The sequence below is a fragment of the Acomys minous genome (genome assembly GCF_964271855.1).
Source record: "Acomys minous genome assembly, chromosome: 16".
NCBI classification, from domain to species: Eukaryota; Metazoa; Chordata; class Mammalia; order Rodentia; family Muridae; genus Acomys; species Acomys minous.
In genome coordinates, this window is record NC_140498.1 from 19,828,863 (window position 1) to 19,844,552 (window position 15,690).

Here is a 15,690-nt window from a genome sequence, read left to right on the forward strand (position 1 = left end):
GGGAGGAGCTGTCCCCCCCCCTTTTTTTTTTTGTTTTTTTGTTTTTCGAGACAGAGTTTCTCTGTGTAGCCTTGGCCGTCCTGGACTCACTTTGTAGACCAGGCTGGCCTCGAACTCACAGCGATCCGCCTGCCTCTGCCTCCCGAGTGCTGGGATTAAAGGCGTGCGCCACCACCGCCCAGCCACATTCTTACACTGTAGCCCAGGAACTGACAGTGGTTGGTTTGCCTCTTTCTCCTGATCACTAAAGTTAAAGGTATGTACCACACCTGGCTGTACCCCCCTCTTAACCAATGAGATACTGAGTTTTTTCTTCATTTTACATTATGCTTATCCTTATGTTCACATGGACAACTTATGTCATTTCTTATCATAGCAAGGACGCTGTTTCAGTTATCACTACCAACATATGTGCTTTTATTATGCTTTCTGCTCTTTGTTTTACGTGTTCCCTACAGGCATATATGCAACCCCTGCTCCATCTTACCCCTAAAGGTACTTTTTTTTTTTTTGGTTTTTCGAGACAAGGTTTCTCTGTGTAGCCTTGGCCATCCTGGACTCACTTTGTAGACCAGGCTGGCCTCGAACTCACAGCGATCCGCCTGCCTCTGCCTCCCGAGTGCTGGGATTAAAGGCGTGCGCCACCACGCCCGGCCTAAAGGTACTTTCACAAGGACAAAAACAGAGCTCTTAAAACTGTAAACTGTGTGTGATATGAACGTGTGTGTGTGTGTGTGCATGCGCGTGCACGCGCCTGTGCATATGTGTCTGAAGGCCAGAAAAGGATTTTGGGCATCTCCATCGAACGCTCTCCACCTTATTCTTCTGCGGTATGGTCTCTCATTGAACCTACAGCTCTGCATTATACCTGGCAAGGCCTGGAATCCTCTCCTCTCTACCCACTCCAGTGCTGCAGTTACAGGCCTGTGCCACTAGGCGAGGCCCAGCTTTATTTATTTATTTATTTATTTTGGTTTTTCGGGACAGGGTCTCTCTGTGTAGCCTTGGTTGTCCTGGACTCACTTTGTAGACCAGGCTGGCCTCGAACTCGCAGAGATCCACCTGCCTCTGCCTCCCGAGTGCTGGGATTAAAGGCGTGCGCCACCACGCCCAGCTGAGGGCCAGCTTTTATAACAGTACCCGGGATCTCAATTCAGGCCCTCATGCTTGCATTGCAAGCACTTTACCCATTGCCTCAGGACTCTTCCTTTAAACGTCATTTGCTATTTCAAAAAGCATCGCAGCAAATACCTAATCACTGGGCCAGATACATGTACTGGTCTTTAAAAAATTTTATTTTTCGGGTGCTGGGGGTGGACCAAGGGACCTGTGCATGCACTGCACCCCACTTCTGAGCAACGCCGGTTCCTTTTTCTTTTCTTTTTTCTCTTTCTTTCTTTCTTTTCTTTTCTTTTCTTTTGAGATAAAGTCTCAAGTAGCCTAGGCTGGTCTAACTCACAGTGTACCTTGAATGTCTGATCTTCCTATAATTATAAGATTATAGGCAGGCGCCACAGTATCCAACTTTGTTTATTTCTGAGACAGTCTCATTTTGTAGTTTAGACTGGCCCAGAAGTCGCGGTGCTCCTCCTGCCTCAGCTTCCCCTAGACCAGTCTTATAAGACGTCGGAATCTAGGGCTTGCAGTTGAGGGCCCGGGTTTGGCAGGTGCGCCGGCTAATACTTCCGGTAGAAATCCAGGACTACCCTCAGGTGGTTCTGGCACGCGGAAACCGAGGTTCGCTCCGGATCCTTAAGACGAGGAGTCTCGGCACTGCGCACGCGCTGACTGCGGCCTGGCAGTGGTGAGCGGTTCCATTCTGTATTCTTAGCAAAGCTGGGGGCGAGACGGACGGTCTCCCCCACGCTCCGAGACACCGCGCATGGGCGAGCCCGGACCCACCCGAGGGGCAACCGCCGCGCCTTCCGGTTCCGATGACAGCGGCGCCGGAAGCCGGCTGGGTTGCAGGACTAGGTGACAGCCTGCGGGCTCCGGGTCCCGGGGTGCGGGGCGCCCGGACCAAAGCCTGGAGCAATCCTCGGCCACACCCTCCAAGGGCTGGTGGAGTAGCCCGGACACAGACTTCCCATCTTAGTGCACCTGACTGGGACAGAGGTAACCAGCTGCGGGCGGTGCCCCCCCACCCCCCACTGCAGGAGGGTCCCTGGAGGAATAAGCAGGTGTTTGCCAGTCTTTTGCACTACAATGCGGGCGAAGTCGGGGTCGTGGCATCCCCGTTGGGTTTCCTGACCTTTCGGTTTTAAGTGAAGATGTTACGATGTGACACTTTCTAATATCAATAGGGATAATGGTTTGTTTGAGGGTACAGTACAGGGCATTAGATGTCGTGGTTTGAAAAGATGACACTTACGGGAAGATGTGAGGAGTGTTCTGGGCAGAGGGTGGAGGCAGAAATAATCTGAATGAACCCTGGAACTGAAAGGCCAGCAGTGTCGGTATAGTATGACAGGTGACAGGGAGAGTGATTGGAAGGAAGCTAACAAGGGGAGTTTGTTTGGATAGAGCTTTTGTTTTCCTTTTGTTTGCTTGTTTTGTTGTCTTTGAGACAGGGTCTGGTATAGCCCAAGACAGGCGCGGAGCTTCCTAAGTAGACCAGGCTGGTCGAGACCTCACAAAGATGTACCTGCCTCTGCCTCCAAAGTGCTAGGGGGATTAAAATCATGCATTGCCACACCCAACCTCAGGTTTGTTTAATTAATTAAAAAAATTTTTATATGTTAATACTTTTATTGAATGTCTATGATTTACACGCCATGCACCAAAATCCCAATTTAATTAATTTTTGAGACAGCATTTCTCTACATAGCCTTGGCTCTCCTAGGACTCACACTGTAGAACAGGCTGGCTTGAATTCACAGATCTGCCTGCCTCTGCCTCCTGAGTGTTGGGATTAAAAGTGTGAGCTACCACACCCACATTTTTTTTTCTTTAGGTGTATGAGTGTTTTGCCTTCATGTGTGTCTGTGCACCATGTGAATGCAATGTCTGCTCCATGTGGGTGCTGAGACCTGAGCCTGGGCTATCTACAAGAGCAACAGGTGTGCTCCTAAACACTGAGCTGTCTCTCCAGCCCCTGTAGTGAGTGTTGTTAACATTTTCTTCATATCCTTTTCTACCCACTGGGAACTTTTGATTCAGGCCTCCAAAGGCTAGGAAATGGAGGTACTGTTTAGTCAGGGCTAGTGGTAGCCCAGGCCTGGCAAAGAAGTCCCCAGCACTCGGGAGACAGAGGCAGGTGGATTGCTGTGAGTTCGAGGGCAGCTTGGTCTACAAAGGGAGTCCAGGACAGCTAAGACTACACAGAAAGACCCTGTTTTGGGGGGAGGAGCCAGAAGGGAGAGAGGGGGAGTGTGTGTGTGGGGGGGACACATCAGGGTTGGGATGCAGACAAGAAGGCTGCACAAGGGAAGTAGCTCTGTGAATATAAGACTGAGTTGGACCCCTGGAACCCAAGTAAAAAGGTGGGTGTAACTAGGGGCCGAAGCACATCCTTTAATCCAGCAGGTGAATCTCTGTAAAGTCAATGTCAGCCTGGTTTTCAGAGGGGGGGGGGGATAATTGGTGAGCATTTTAGAGGTAAGGATTAACTTCAGTTCCGTCTTTCAGAGATGTGCTTGTGAAGTGAGTGAGCATAACAAAATAAAAAACTCAAAAGAGAGGGGCTTTGGGGGTAGCTCAGTGGTACAGCACTTGCCCAGCATGTGTGTGTGTGGGGTCCTGGCCCTGAAACACCAATGCATTGATTAAAGACTAATGGCATTCCTGGTGGTATATAATCCCAGCTGCTTGGAAAGCCGATGCAGGAAGACTCCAAATTCAAGGTCAGTCTGATCAATTGAGGGAGATCCTGTCTAAAACCACCACAACAAGCTGAGGCTGGAGCAGGGTGGTGGCGGCGGACGCCTTTAATCCCAGCACTCAGGAGGCAGAGGCAGGCAGATCGCTGTGTGTCTGAGGCCAGCCTGGTCTGCACAGAGAAACTGTGCCTCAAAAACAAAAACAGAAACAAAAGGCAAGTGCGCGGAATGGCCTGGGGGGGGGGATGAAGCTCAGTGGGTGGGCTGCATGCTTGGCCTTGAGGGCAGCACGAATTCCAAGAGACCCTATTCCAACACAACAGGAAAGGATCGCCAAGAGGTCTAGGTGGGTAAAGGTCCTTGCTGCTTAGTCCTGGTGATCTGAGTTCAGTCCCTGGAACTCACATAAAGGTGAAAAGAGAGAACTGACTGCACAAAGCTGTCCTTTGACCAGGACACACGTGCCACCCTGCAATCAGGCACACTAATAGATACATTTTTTAAAAGCAGGACAAAAAAGTTGTCTATAGGCTTCTTTCTTCTTTCTTTTCTTTTTTGGACAGGGTTTTTCTGTGTATCTTGGCTGTCCTGGAATTTCCTGTGTAGACCAGGGATAGCCTCAAACCTCCCCAGTGCTAGGATTAAAGGCTTGTGTCACCAAGCTAGAACCTTTTTGTGACAGTCCCCTAAGTTCCCTGTGTACTGCCTAATGGTCATTTACATATCTTTGCACTGTGTTTGATGTGTGTGTGCCTGGTGCTTTGAAACGGTCCTTTACTAAACCTGTAGTGCAGTGAATGTGCCTGGCTGGTTGGCCTAGTTCTACCTCCCTAGAGCTAGAATTTCACACCTGGCATCTTTCTGTGGGAACTAGGAATAAAATTCATGTCCTTACGTTGCAAGCACATTACCAGTGACACAGGATTTCTCTGTGTAGCCTTGACTATCCTGGACTTGCTTTGTAGACCAGGCTGGCCTCGAACTCACAGCGATCCGCCTGCCTCTGCCTCCCTGAGTGCTGGGATTAAAGGCGTGCGCCACCACCGCCCAGCCACATTCTTACACTGTAGCCCAGGAACTGACAGTGGTTGGTTTGCCTCTTCCTCCTGATCACTGAAGTTAAAGGTATGTACCACACCTGGCTTTCCTCAGCTTTAAAAATTATGTATTTACTTATTATTGAGGGTGGGCCTGAATGCCATGGCATGAATCCAGCAGTCAGAGGACAGCCTCCTGGGGTCGTTCCCCCTTCCACCTGTGTTCCACGTGTGGCTCCAGGACCATATCCAGGTCACCAGTCTGGGTGGCAGGCATCTTACTCACTGAGCCATTTGCCTGGCTCATCCTCAGCTTTTTTCAGCTTCAGGGTTTTCCTATGATTTTGTGGTCCCACTATCAGTTGGTATCTGACAGGGCTAGACATTTTGACCGTGATGAAGTCCTGTCCTTGAGCCACATTAATCTTTACTAAGTCGTCGCTCTGGTATCCATGCCCTCTTGGCGTCATTCTTTTCTTGCCATCTTCCCTGGTGGTTTACGCTCGCTCCAGGTTAACTTCCTGTTTGTTGTCATAACTGAACGGCCCTATGAGTTAATCCCAGCCGTACTCACACACCACTTTGCCTTCCTACTGGAACAGCGGCCTGCTTTGATGGGCCTGTTGTGCAAAGCACTTAAGGAGAGGGCCTCAGCCTCAGCCTCCAGCCAGATAACAGGCTTCCTTCTGTTCCCACTCCTCCACTTCCTAGCTGTGTGGCCCTGGGGTGTTTATTTTATTTTTCCCTGTCTTATTTTCTCAGCTGCAAAGTAGGTCTAATAACTGTACCTACCTTGTAGTGTTGTGAGAATTAAGGGAATGAGTTAATGGGTGAAGTCACTGAAGCAGAGCCTAGCGCGCAACGAGCTTCTGGGGAATGTTAGCTGTTAGCAAGCAAAACAATGACATCGCTTTAGATGGGAGTCCCTGCTACGTTTCACACGTAGTGTCTTGTGACTGGCCAGTTTGGTTTTGGGGGTGTGAACTCTTTGGATGGAATGAGCCAAACTGGGCGTTGTGTATAGTGTCAGCCAACGCCCAGCACTGTTTCCCTGCCATTCGTCCTTCATCTGGGAGGGAGGTAAAGGCTACAGAGTGGGGCTGAGATGGGAGAGCCGAGATGGGTGGGGCTGTGGGGCAAGGAAAGCAGAGGAAGTGGGAAGATCCCAGGGTCACCATGGACTCTGGCTTCTTGTGATGCCACTTTTGAGAGAAAGCTGGCTTCATTGACCCCTTAGAGGAGATTTCTAGTCGTGTGTGTGGGTGCGGATCTACTGTGGTGCTGACGTTCTGAGGACTCTGTGCGTACTCCACGCTGCAGGCTACTCACACAAGGGGCAGCAGAGTAGAGAGGGTTAGGAGGGAGCCTGCACTGAGGAGGAGGTGGAGCAAGGCCTCAGCCCTGGCCGAGGGCTCAGGCTCAGCGTTGCCTGCTATACAAGCTTAAGGACCCGAGTTTGAATTCCCAGGACTCACATAACACCGGGCACGGTAGAGCATAACTAATCCCAGCATTTCGTTCCTGGGGTGGGATGGAAGGCAGAGTCAGGACAATTGCCAGAAGCTCCCAAGCCAGTTAGCCTGGGATATGCAGCAGTGAGCCACAGAGAAACTCTGTTCCAAACACCCAAGGCTACCCGCTGACCTCCATGCCCACACCGCAGCATGCACATACGTGCCTGTGCTCAGACACATGCATACATACCTACACATTATACATAAATACCACACACACCCCTCATGGCATAGTTGAGCAAGAGAGCATCTAGTGTGGCAGGGCGGTAGGCCCTCAGTGATCAGACCTAAGGGTGCTGAGTGAGAGTGGAGGGAGCCAGGTGGGTGAGGCTAGGGCTTCCTGTGACTACTGGGGAGTTGGGCTGGAGGATTCAACCAGGGAGATGCCACCTCATGTTCTAGGGCCTGGAGCTATAAGAGCAAGGGTTCTGGCTGTCCAGATTCAAGATATCATTAAGTGAGTAGCGGGGGAGACCCATCCAGCCCCCACACTGGGCAGCTATTCCCAAAGCTGCACGTGAGGTTAAGTCCCATTCAAGGACTGCCCTCATGGCTTATCACCGTGCAGTGCAGGAAAAACCAGGTCCACTAACTGGGAGAAGGTGGCCACAGTGAATATACGACACTACAAGCAACAGGACCTTAGATTGTTCTGTCACATACCTTGCGGAGGATTGGGTGAGGCCCAGTCTTCTGATTAAGAAAGGAAGGCAGAAGGCTGGGCAGTGGTGGTGCACACCTTTAATCCCAGCACTCGGGAGGCAGAGGCAGGTGGATCTCTGAGTTCGAGGCCAGCCTGGTGTACAAAGAGAGTTCTCGGACAGCCAGGGCTACACAGAGAGACCCTGTCTCAAAACAAAACAAAAAAAGAAAGGAAGCCGGGCACTGTGGTGCATGCCTGTAATCCCAGCACTTGGGGAGGCAGGCGGATCTCTATAAAATCAAGGCCAGCCTGGTTGGGGCTGGAGAGATGGCTCCCAGGTTTGATTCCCCAGCATCCATGAGGTGGCGCATAACTATCTGTAGAGGGATCCAGTGTCCTGCTATGGTACACATATATACATGAAGCCAAACACCCATACACATAAAATAATAAAGTAAAAGAAATGGAGGGGCCAGGTGTGGTGGCGCACACCTTTAATCCCAGCACTCAGGAGGCAGAGGCAGGTGGATCGCTGTTGAGTTTGAGGCCAGCCTGGTCTACAGAGCGAGTCTAGGACAACCAAGGCTACACAGGGAAACTCTGTCTTAAAAAAAAAGAAAGAAAGAAAGAAAAGAAAGAAAGAAAGAAAGAAAGAAAGCAATGCAAGATGTGGTGGTTGATGCTTGTAATCTCAGTACTAGGGAGCTGGAGACCCAGGGTCCCTGGGGCTCACTGGCAAGCCAGCCTAGCCCAGTTGGTGAGCTCCAGGCCAGTGAGAGACCCAGTGTAAAAGGCAGTGGGCAGCTTTCATTGCGCTGATACTCAAGGTGGCTCTGTGCATTAACAAGGGATGTCTGTACCAGCACTCGGGAGGCAGAGGCAGGTGGATCTCTGAGTTTGAGGCTAGCCTGGTCTACAAAGCACGTCTAAGACAGCCAGGGCTACACAGAGAAGCCCTCTCTCTAGGAAAAACAAAACAAAACAAAACAAAGCAAGGGATGGCTGGAGTGAGGGCTCAGTAGTCACGGAGCTCTTTTTGCTCTTGCAGAGACCAGTCGGTTTCCAGCATCAATATGGAGCAGCTCTCCAGCTCCCAGAGATCTGAAGCCTGCTTCTTTCTTTGTGGGTATGGGGGTTTTGAGACGGTTTCTCAGGGCTGGAGAGATGGCTCAGAGGTTAAGAGCACTAGCTGCTCTTCCATAGGTTCTGAGTTCAAATCCAAGCAAACACATGGTAGCTTACAACCATCTATAGAGATCTGGTGCCCTCTTCTGGCATGCAGGCACACATGCAGGCAGAACACTGTATACATAATAAATAAATATTTATTTATTTACAGGGTTTCTCTATGTAGCCTGTCTGTTCTGGAACTCACACAGACCAGGCTGACCTCAAACTCACAGCAATCCGCCTGCCTCTGCCTCCTAAGTGCTGAGATTAAAGGCGTGCCCCACCACTGCCTCGTGATCAGAAGCCCACTCCTGACTTCCTCTGGCACCCACATGAGCAATACATCTCTTTAAAAAGGTGTGCATTTCAGAGGCTGAGTGAAGATAACAGAGAAAAAAGTTTAAGACAGTAATTTTGTTTTGTTTTGCTTTCCAAGACAGGGTTTCTCTGTGTCACAGTCCTGGCTCTCCTGGAACTGGCTTTGTAGACCAAGCTGGCCTCAAATGCACAGCGATCCACCTGCTTCTGCCTCTGAGTGCTAGGATAAAAGGCCTGTGCCACCATGCCGAGCTCACAGCAATTTTTCTTACCTCAATTCAAATCAACTCTGTCCTTATGCCTCAGTGAGGATGCCTGGGAAGTACTTTGTTTAGCAGGGTCTGGTGTAGTATTCAGGGGGGGTGCAGGGGATCCGAAGAAATATTATGTGAGCCCCACCAGGTCCACACGGGCCTTACCCAGTTGCCGTCACTAGGCAGCGGCCACCATGGAGCAGTGTGCATGTGTGGAGAGGGAGCTCGACAAGGTGCTGCACAAGTTCCTGACCTACGGGCAACACTGCGAGCAGAGCCTGGAGGAGCTGCTGCACTACGTGGGCCAGCTGAGGGCTGAGCTGGCCAGTGCAGGTGGGTGACCTTCCCCTGGGGCTGTGTAGCCCTAGGTTTGGAGGTGCATGACTAGGCTTCCCTGAAGGTGGTAAAAGACGCCTCAGCTCGTTCAGAAAACCAGACAGAAATTATTAATTTACCTGAAATTCCTAACATTGCCGATTTGGGTTTTGTTTTTTTTGTTGGTTTTTTGGTTTGGTTTTTGTTTGTTTGTTTTGATTTTTCGGGACAGGGTTTCTCTGTGTGGCCTTGGCTGTCTTGTACTTACTTTGTAGACCAGGCTGAACTCCCAGTGATCTGCCTGCCTCTGCTTCCCAAGTGCTGGGATTAAATGTGTGCACCACACGCCTAGCGCCAGGTTTTTAAAATTTATTTATTTATTTATTTATTTATTTATATTTGGTCTTTGGGTTTCTTTCTTTTTTTTTGCCAGTTTATTTTTTCTTTTTCTTTTTTTCTTTTTCTTTTCTTTTTTTTCCTTGTTGTTGGTTTTTGAGACAGGGTTTCTCTGTGTAGCCTTGGCTGTCCTGGGCTCACTTTGTAGACCAGGCTGGCCTCGAACTCACAGCGATTCACCTGCCTCTGCCTCCCAAGTGCTGGGATTAAAGACATGTGCCACCACGCCCGGCACCAGTTTATTTTTTTAACTAACTTTTATTTATTTGTTTTTGGAGGTGTGATGTTCCCAAGTCTTATTTCTATTGTAAAGTACATCATACCTGCTATGGCTGACTAACACCCTGTTGTGTATGTATGATATTCTGTATCCATTAGTGGGTGGGATTGGTTGTTTCTACCTCTGTGCTGTCCTAAAGAATGTTAGGAAAGGGGGCTGGAGAGATAGCTCAGAGGTTAAGAGCACTGGCTGTTCTTCCAAAGGTACTGAGTGCAATACTGTATACATAATAAATAAATCTTTTATTTTTTTTTTAAGATTTATTTAGCTTGGTATCGTGGCACATGCCTTTTTAAAAATTTATTATTATATATACAATGCTCTGCCTACAGGTACAAATGCAGGCTAGAAGAAGGGCACCAGATCACATTATAAATGGTTGTGAGCCACAATGTGGTTGCTAGGAATTGCACTCAGCACCTCTGGAGGAGCAGTCAGTGCTCTTAACCTCTGAGCCATCTCTCTAGCCCAATAAATAAATCTTAAAACAAACAAACAAAAAAGAAAGCAACATCAAAAAAGAACATGGCGAGCAGGGTGTGGTGGCGCACGCCTTTAATCCCAGCTGTGAGTTTGAGGCCAGCCTGATCTACAAAGTGAGTCCAGGACAGCCAAGGCTACATAGAGAAATCCTGTCTTTGGAAAAAAAAAAAAAGAACATGGCTTTGTGTTGACATGTTTCCGTTCTCCTAGAAGTGGAATTGATGGTTCAGGGTAGCTCTTGAGTTTAACCTGTCAGTTCACAAGAAAGCCTGCAGCACAGCCAACAGAAGATAAAAGGAAGCACATGGGTGCCAAGGCCCCAGTCACGGCAGCCTAGACTTTTATCTGAGAACATGAAGTCGCCATGGTCCTGGCTGTGGGCTAGTGAGGGAGCTCAGCAAGTGCAAGGCACCTGCTGCGACACCTGACCACTGAGTTTAATCCCTGAGACCCACATGGTGGAAGGAGAGAATCCACCCATGAAAGCTGTCTTCTGACGTCCAGTGTAGAACATGGCACATATGTGTGTCATGTTCCTAACCCCCACCCCTTTGCAAGTAACTAAATAATTTCTGTTTGTTTGTTTGTTTTGAGACAGGGTCTCTCTACGTAGCCTTGGCAGTCCTGGAACTCACTATGTAGATGAGGCTGGCCTAGAACTCAGAGATCCACTTGGCCCAGTCTCCCAAGTGCTATGATTAAAGGTGAATGCCACACCTGGTAGTTCTTAAAAATCTTAAAAATAAGTAAACAAGGAAACAGTGGCTGTTTCTCGTGTGGCCACATCCAGATCCAACATTAGAAAGTGGCTGGTAATCCTAGCACTCTTGAGTCACAGGCCGGAGGATCTCTGTGGGTTAGAGGCCAGCCTGGTCTACATAGTGAGTTCCAGGACAGCCAGAGGTACAGTGAGATGAAAGCAAGCGAACAGCAGCGTGGCTGGCCACAGACTGGATGTAGTTGTTTAACTCTGGCATGCAGGGCTGCCTTCTGGGCCTCCGCGTTGGCATGTAGGAGGAAGCAGACAGGCTGCTGCAGCAGAGCTGCCCAGGCCATGCCTCCGGTATCCTGACACAGTCTGCTGTCTCCACAGCTCTCCAGGGGACCCCTCTCTCAGCCACCCTCTCCCTTGTGATGTCCCAGTGCTGTCGGAAGATCAAAGACACAGTCCAGAAACTGGCCTCCGACCATAAGGACATTCACAGCAGCGTCTCCCGAGTGGGCAAAGCCATTGACAGGGTGAGTGTGTGGGCCGCCCAGGGTGGGAACACCCCAGAGCTTGTGTGTACTGGCTTGGCAGGAACGTAAGTGTGAGCACCTGAGTCACAGGCCCGTCTCCTCTCTGTCAGAACTTTGACTCTGAGATCTGCGGCGTGGTCTCGGATGCGGTGTGGGACTCACGTGAGAAGCAGCAACAGATCCTGCAGATGGCCATCGTAGAGCACCTGTACCAGCAGGGCATGCTCAGTGTGGCCGAGGAGCTGTGCCAGGTAACGTCGGCCTCCTGCTGTTTGAGGTGGTCTTGTTCACGTAACCCAGGCTAGCCTCATTGTCACCCTCGTGCCTCAGTCTCCTAAACCCCGGGATCATGGGTGTGCACCCCATCACCATGTCCATCCCATCGCATTCATCTGCTAGTTCAGCCCCAACTATTCTTGACTATTTTTGTGTGCATGGCCCTCCGGTAGGCCTAGTCACGGACATGCTTTATGTTCATCTTAGAAAGGAAGTTGGTCCCCACTACACAGTAGGAGGAAGCTCTAAGTGTATCTGATAAAAACACCAAGTTACTGATTCCTGGCTTGCTCTCCTTTTTTATTAAGGGGATTAGCAAAATGACAAATAGCACTAGTTAGGTGCCAAACACACTGGGAAAGGAAGGAGTTTTTGCCTTAATGTGATCAGGTAGATTAAAAAGTAATTTCCTCACTAGGCCATTCAATGCCAGGCCTGGGGACTGTCTGCAGCAGAGGGAAGGACTGCAGCGTGGCTGGCCAGTGATGGCGCAGTCCTCTGCAGGATGGAAACTGACCAGCAGGGGCTCGTGCTATTGGCAGACCACAATTCCTTGCCTCTCTCCAGCCAACCTTTGGCTGATGAAGTTTTATTATGGGCAGAATTTTGGGAACACCGCCTTCCATCTTCCCCAGGAATCGACATTGAATGTGGACCTGGACTTCAAGCAGCCCTTCTTGGAGTTGAATAGGATCTTGGAAGCCCTGCACGAGCAAGACCTGGGGCCTGCGCTGGAGTAAGGGTGCCACAGTGGGGTTTGCCCATGGTCATCTCACCCAGATAGGCCTGACTCATCCCAGCCGTGCCTTAGGGACTCACATTGTCCTTTTGGGGCCTCTGTAGCCATCACCCACTGGGCTACACTGTGTTCTCTCTCCCCAGGTGGGCTGTCTCCCACAGGCAGCGCCTGCTGGAACTCAACAGCTCACTGGAGTTCAAGCTGCACCGGCTGCACTTTATCCGCCTCCTAGCAGGAGGCCCAGAGAAGCAGCTGGAGGCCCTCAGCTATGCCCGGCACTTCCAGCCCTTTGCTCGGCTGCACCAGAGAGGTAGGTGCCCAGGGTGCTGGGGGTATGGGTTAGGCTCCAGCCAGTGTCTGGACATGTCAGGTGGCCCATCTTTGTACCCACAGTCTACAAGAAAGATGGCTCCTCAGTTCAGAAACCTTTGATGCTCTTTTGCCTCTAAAGTGAAGTCCAAACTAAAGACATAGCTGAGGCAGGAATTTATTATGTGGTACAGAGGGTGGAACCTGACCTATCAATACTGCTTTACTACTGACAGCGGTTTTACTACCTAGCCCCCTCTGCCCGGCCCCCAAGCCAGTTTTTTCCTCTTGCCCCTGAAAGCTTTAAAATCTGGAGCTGCTCTTAAAAAGGGAGAAGTCCGGCATCATGGCATTGCATTTAATTCCAGTACACATGATGCAGTGTGAGGGTCAGCTTTGTCTATGTAGACACCCGTCTCAAAAAACTGGGGGAAGGATTAAGAGTAAGCGGAGACATTCTGGGCATGTGATGCAGGCAGAAAGCTGGAGAGCAGGAACAGCCTCACCTTCCTCCCTGCTGGCAGCAGCCTGTACATGCCGCTGCCTCCTCTGCACTGTGAGGACTGTGCAGTCCTTAGGGTGTGGCCCAGTCTCTGCCTCCCCTGAACTGCCATCCCATTGTCTTGTAGAGATCCAGGTGATGATGGGCAGCCTGGTGTACCTACGGCTGGGCTTGGAGAAGTCGCCCTACTGCCACCTCCTAGACAACAGCCACTGGGCGGAGATCTGTGAAACCTTCACTCGGGACGCGTGCTCCCTGCTGGGCCTTTCAGTGGAGTCTCCCCTCAGTGTCAGGTACAAACAGGCTCCTGAGGTCAGCAGAGGGGAAGGCAGGGAGGGAAACTAGTGCGGCCTCTACTCACCTCAGCTGCCTCACCATCTTCCCCGGAGAGCTTTCCACTGCTTGTTTTTACTGCTAGAGAGGGCCCAGCTCTCCTGCATGGTAACTTGGGAAACTGCACTCCCCTGTCAGTGGTCCAGACCCCCTCACACAACCTCCCCAGACAGTACTTCCCTGCATGGGGACTGGTGCTGAGTAATATGCATGAGGTGCTGCATATGCTTTGCACTGCAGTGGTCTCTGCGAACTTCACAGCAAGCCCAGGTTAGAAGCCCTCTCACCCACTTAGCAAACAAGAAGGTGGACGTCTGCCATGAGCTAACTGTGCAAGGTCTCAAAGGAGCAAAGAGCACCTAGACTGGACCCAGAAACACATTCCACCAGGGGACAGCTGTCATGGGGTTGAGGCTGCACTCACATGTTGCCGTGGAGTCAGGTCACAGCATCATTTCCCAGCAAGGTCACCACTGGCCCTGGACAGGATCTATTGGGCAGGGCTACACTCAACTGTACTCACAACCTGAGGTTCCAGCCAGTGGGCTCCCTGCTACCTAGTCATCTTGAGATAGGACTCACTCATAGAGGTCTCTGCGGGCACTCTTTCTGCGTACCACAGCAACAGAGCTGGCTAAACTACGGGCAGGCTGTGGCCCTTTCAATTAAGCACTGTCCCAAATCAGGGCTTCCCACTGTTTTGGACAAGCACTTCATGTGCCTGTTTTTTTTACTGGAACTCTTCAGATTTGGGGGTACATTAGAGCAAATACGGAATTGAACATATCTGTGTATATGGCTCTTTAGGCACACTTGGCTGCTCTTGCTAAGGATCTGAGCTTGGTTCCCAGCACCCACATTGTGGCTCACAGCTCTCATTAGCTAATTCTACAGGATTTGACATGCTACCGCCCTGGGCCTGTGTGTGGTCCACATATACAAGTAAGCACACACTTGTACACACAAATTAAAAACAAGGGATTCTCAAGGACCAATCTGACTTTACAAGTCTCTAGTACCATTGGGACAGCGTACTGGTCCCTGTGCCCGCAGCTTCTTCAGCCTCTGCTCTGTTCCTCAGCTTCGCTTCTGGCTGTGTGGCGCTGCCCGTGCTGATGAACATCAAAGCTGTGATTGAACAGAGGCAGTGCACAGGGGTGTGGAGTCACAAGGATGAGTTGCCGGTAAGGCCAAGCTGGGGAGGTACCTTTAGAGGCAGGTGCTGGGACACACAGCTCACACCACAAGCATAACTCAGCCTCTTGCTGGCCTCCCCAGATCGAGATTGAGCTGGGCATGAAGTGCTGGTATCACTCCGTGTTCGCATGCCCTATCCTGAGACAGCAGACCTCAGATTCCAACCCTCCGATCAAGCTCATTTGTGGCCACGTCATATCCCGAGATGCACTCAACAAACTCATCAATGGAGGAAAGTAAGTCCCCTCTACCCGGCTCCATCCTGGCCTGGCTTTCCTGGCCATCCCTGAGATGGCCTTACTTCGCCTTTCCTTGCAGGTTGAAGTGTCCCTACTGTCCCATGGAGCAGAATCCAGCAGATGGGAAACGTATCATATTTTGATCCCAAGGAACTTTCTAGGTGTTGTCCACCTGTGGGCCTTGGTGGAAAGACTGGCTTCAGTTGATTGTGATGCCTCTCAGACCAGCACTACCAGGAGGCCCAGCCTGCCTAGGCAGAGGCTGAGGGAAGGCCATGAACCAGCCTATGCTTCCTTGGCTGTGAGGGGGACTAGCTGCTGTGTTCTTGCTGTCTTTCTGTTTACATTGCCCCTGACAGCAAAGGCCATCAAAAGCAGACCTCTTTCTTCTCCCTCAAACCAGGTTTACAGCTGTGGGCCACCTCCCTCTGTACAGTCTCAACTATATGTATCCATTCTCCACTGTAAATAGCCCGTTAGAACCGAATGCTGTTTTATAACTTTGAGCAAATATATTCACGGCCCTTCTTATTGCTGCCAGACTTGAGTTTCACTGGCCAATGACTGCATGCCTCTTACTATATAAGGTACTGGGTATGCATCTCTGGTTGGGAAAACCTAGGAGACA

General features: G+C 50.5%; 1 protein-coding gene across 6 annotated transcripts; it reads left to right on the forward strand.

The window, feature by feature from the left end:
• Positions 1–1,785: 1,785 nt before the first annotated feature.
• RMND5B (required for meiotic nuclear division 5 homolog B) lies at positions 1,786–15,602 on the forward strand. 6 transcript variants are annotated; one of them, XM_084764159.1, is made up of 10 exons: positions 1,786–1,804; positions 8,937–9,087; positions 11,322–11,467; positions 11,578–11,718; positions 12,379–12,479; positions 12,626–12,792; positions 13,421–13,586; positions 14,708–14,810; positions 14,905–15,059; positions 15,142–15,602. In XM_084764159.1, the coding sequence occupies exons 2-10, from the start codon at positions 8,949–8,951 to the stop codon at positions 15,203–15,205; spliced, it is 1,182 nt and encodes a 393-aa protein (XP_084620285.1). In that variant the 5' UTR covers positions 1,786–1,804; positions 8,937–8,948; the 3' UTR covers positions 15,206–15,602. The 6 variants fall into 6 exon arrangements, with proteins under 6 accessions (XP_084620285.1, XP_084620281.1, XP_084620282.1 ...); XM_084764157.1 differs by lacking the exon at positions 1,786–1,804 and adding an exon at positions 1,975–2,115; XM_084764154.1 differs by lacking the exon at positions 1,786–1,804 and adding an exon at positions 2,159–2,180.
• The last annotated feature ends 88 nt before the right edge of the window (positions 15,603–15,690 follow it).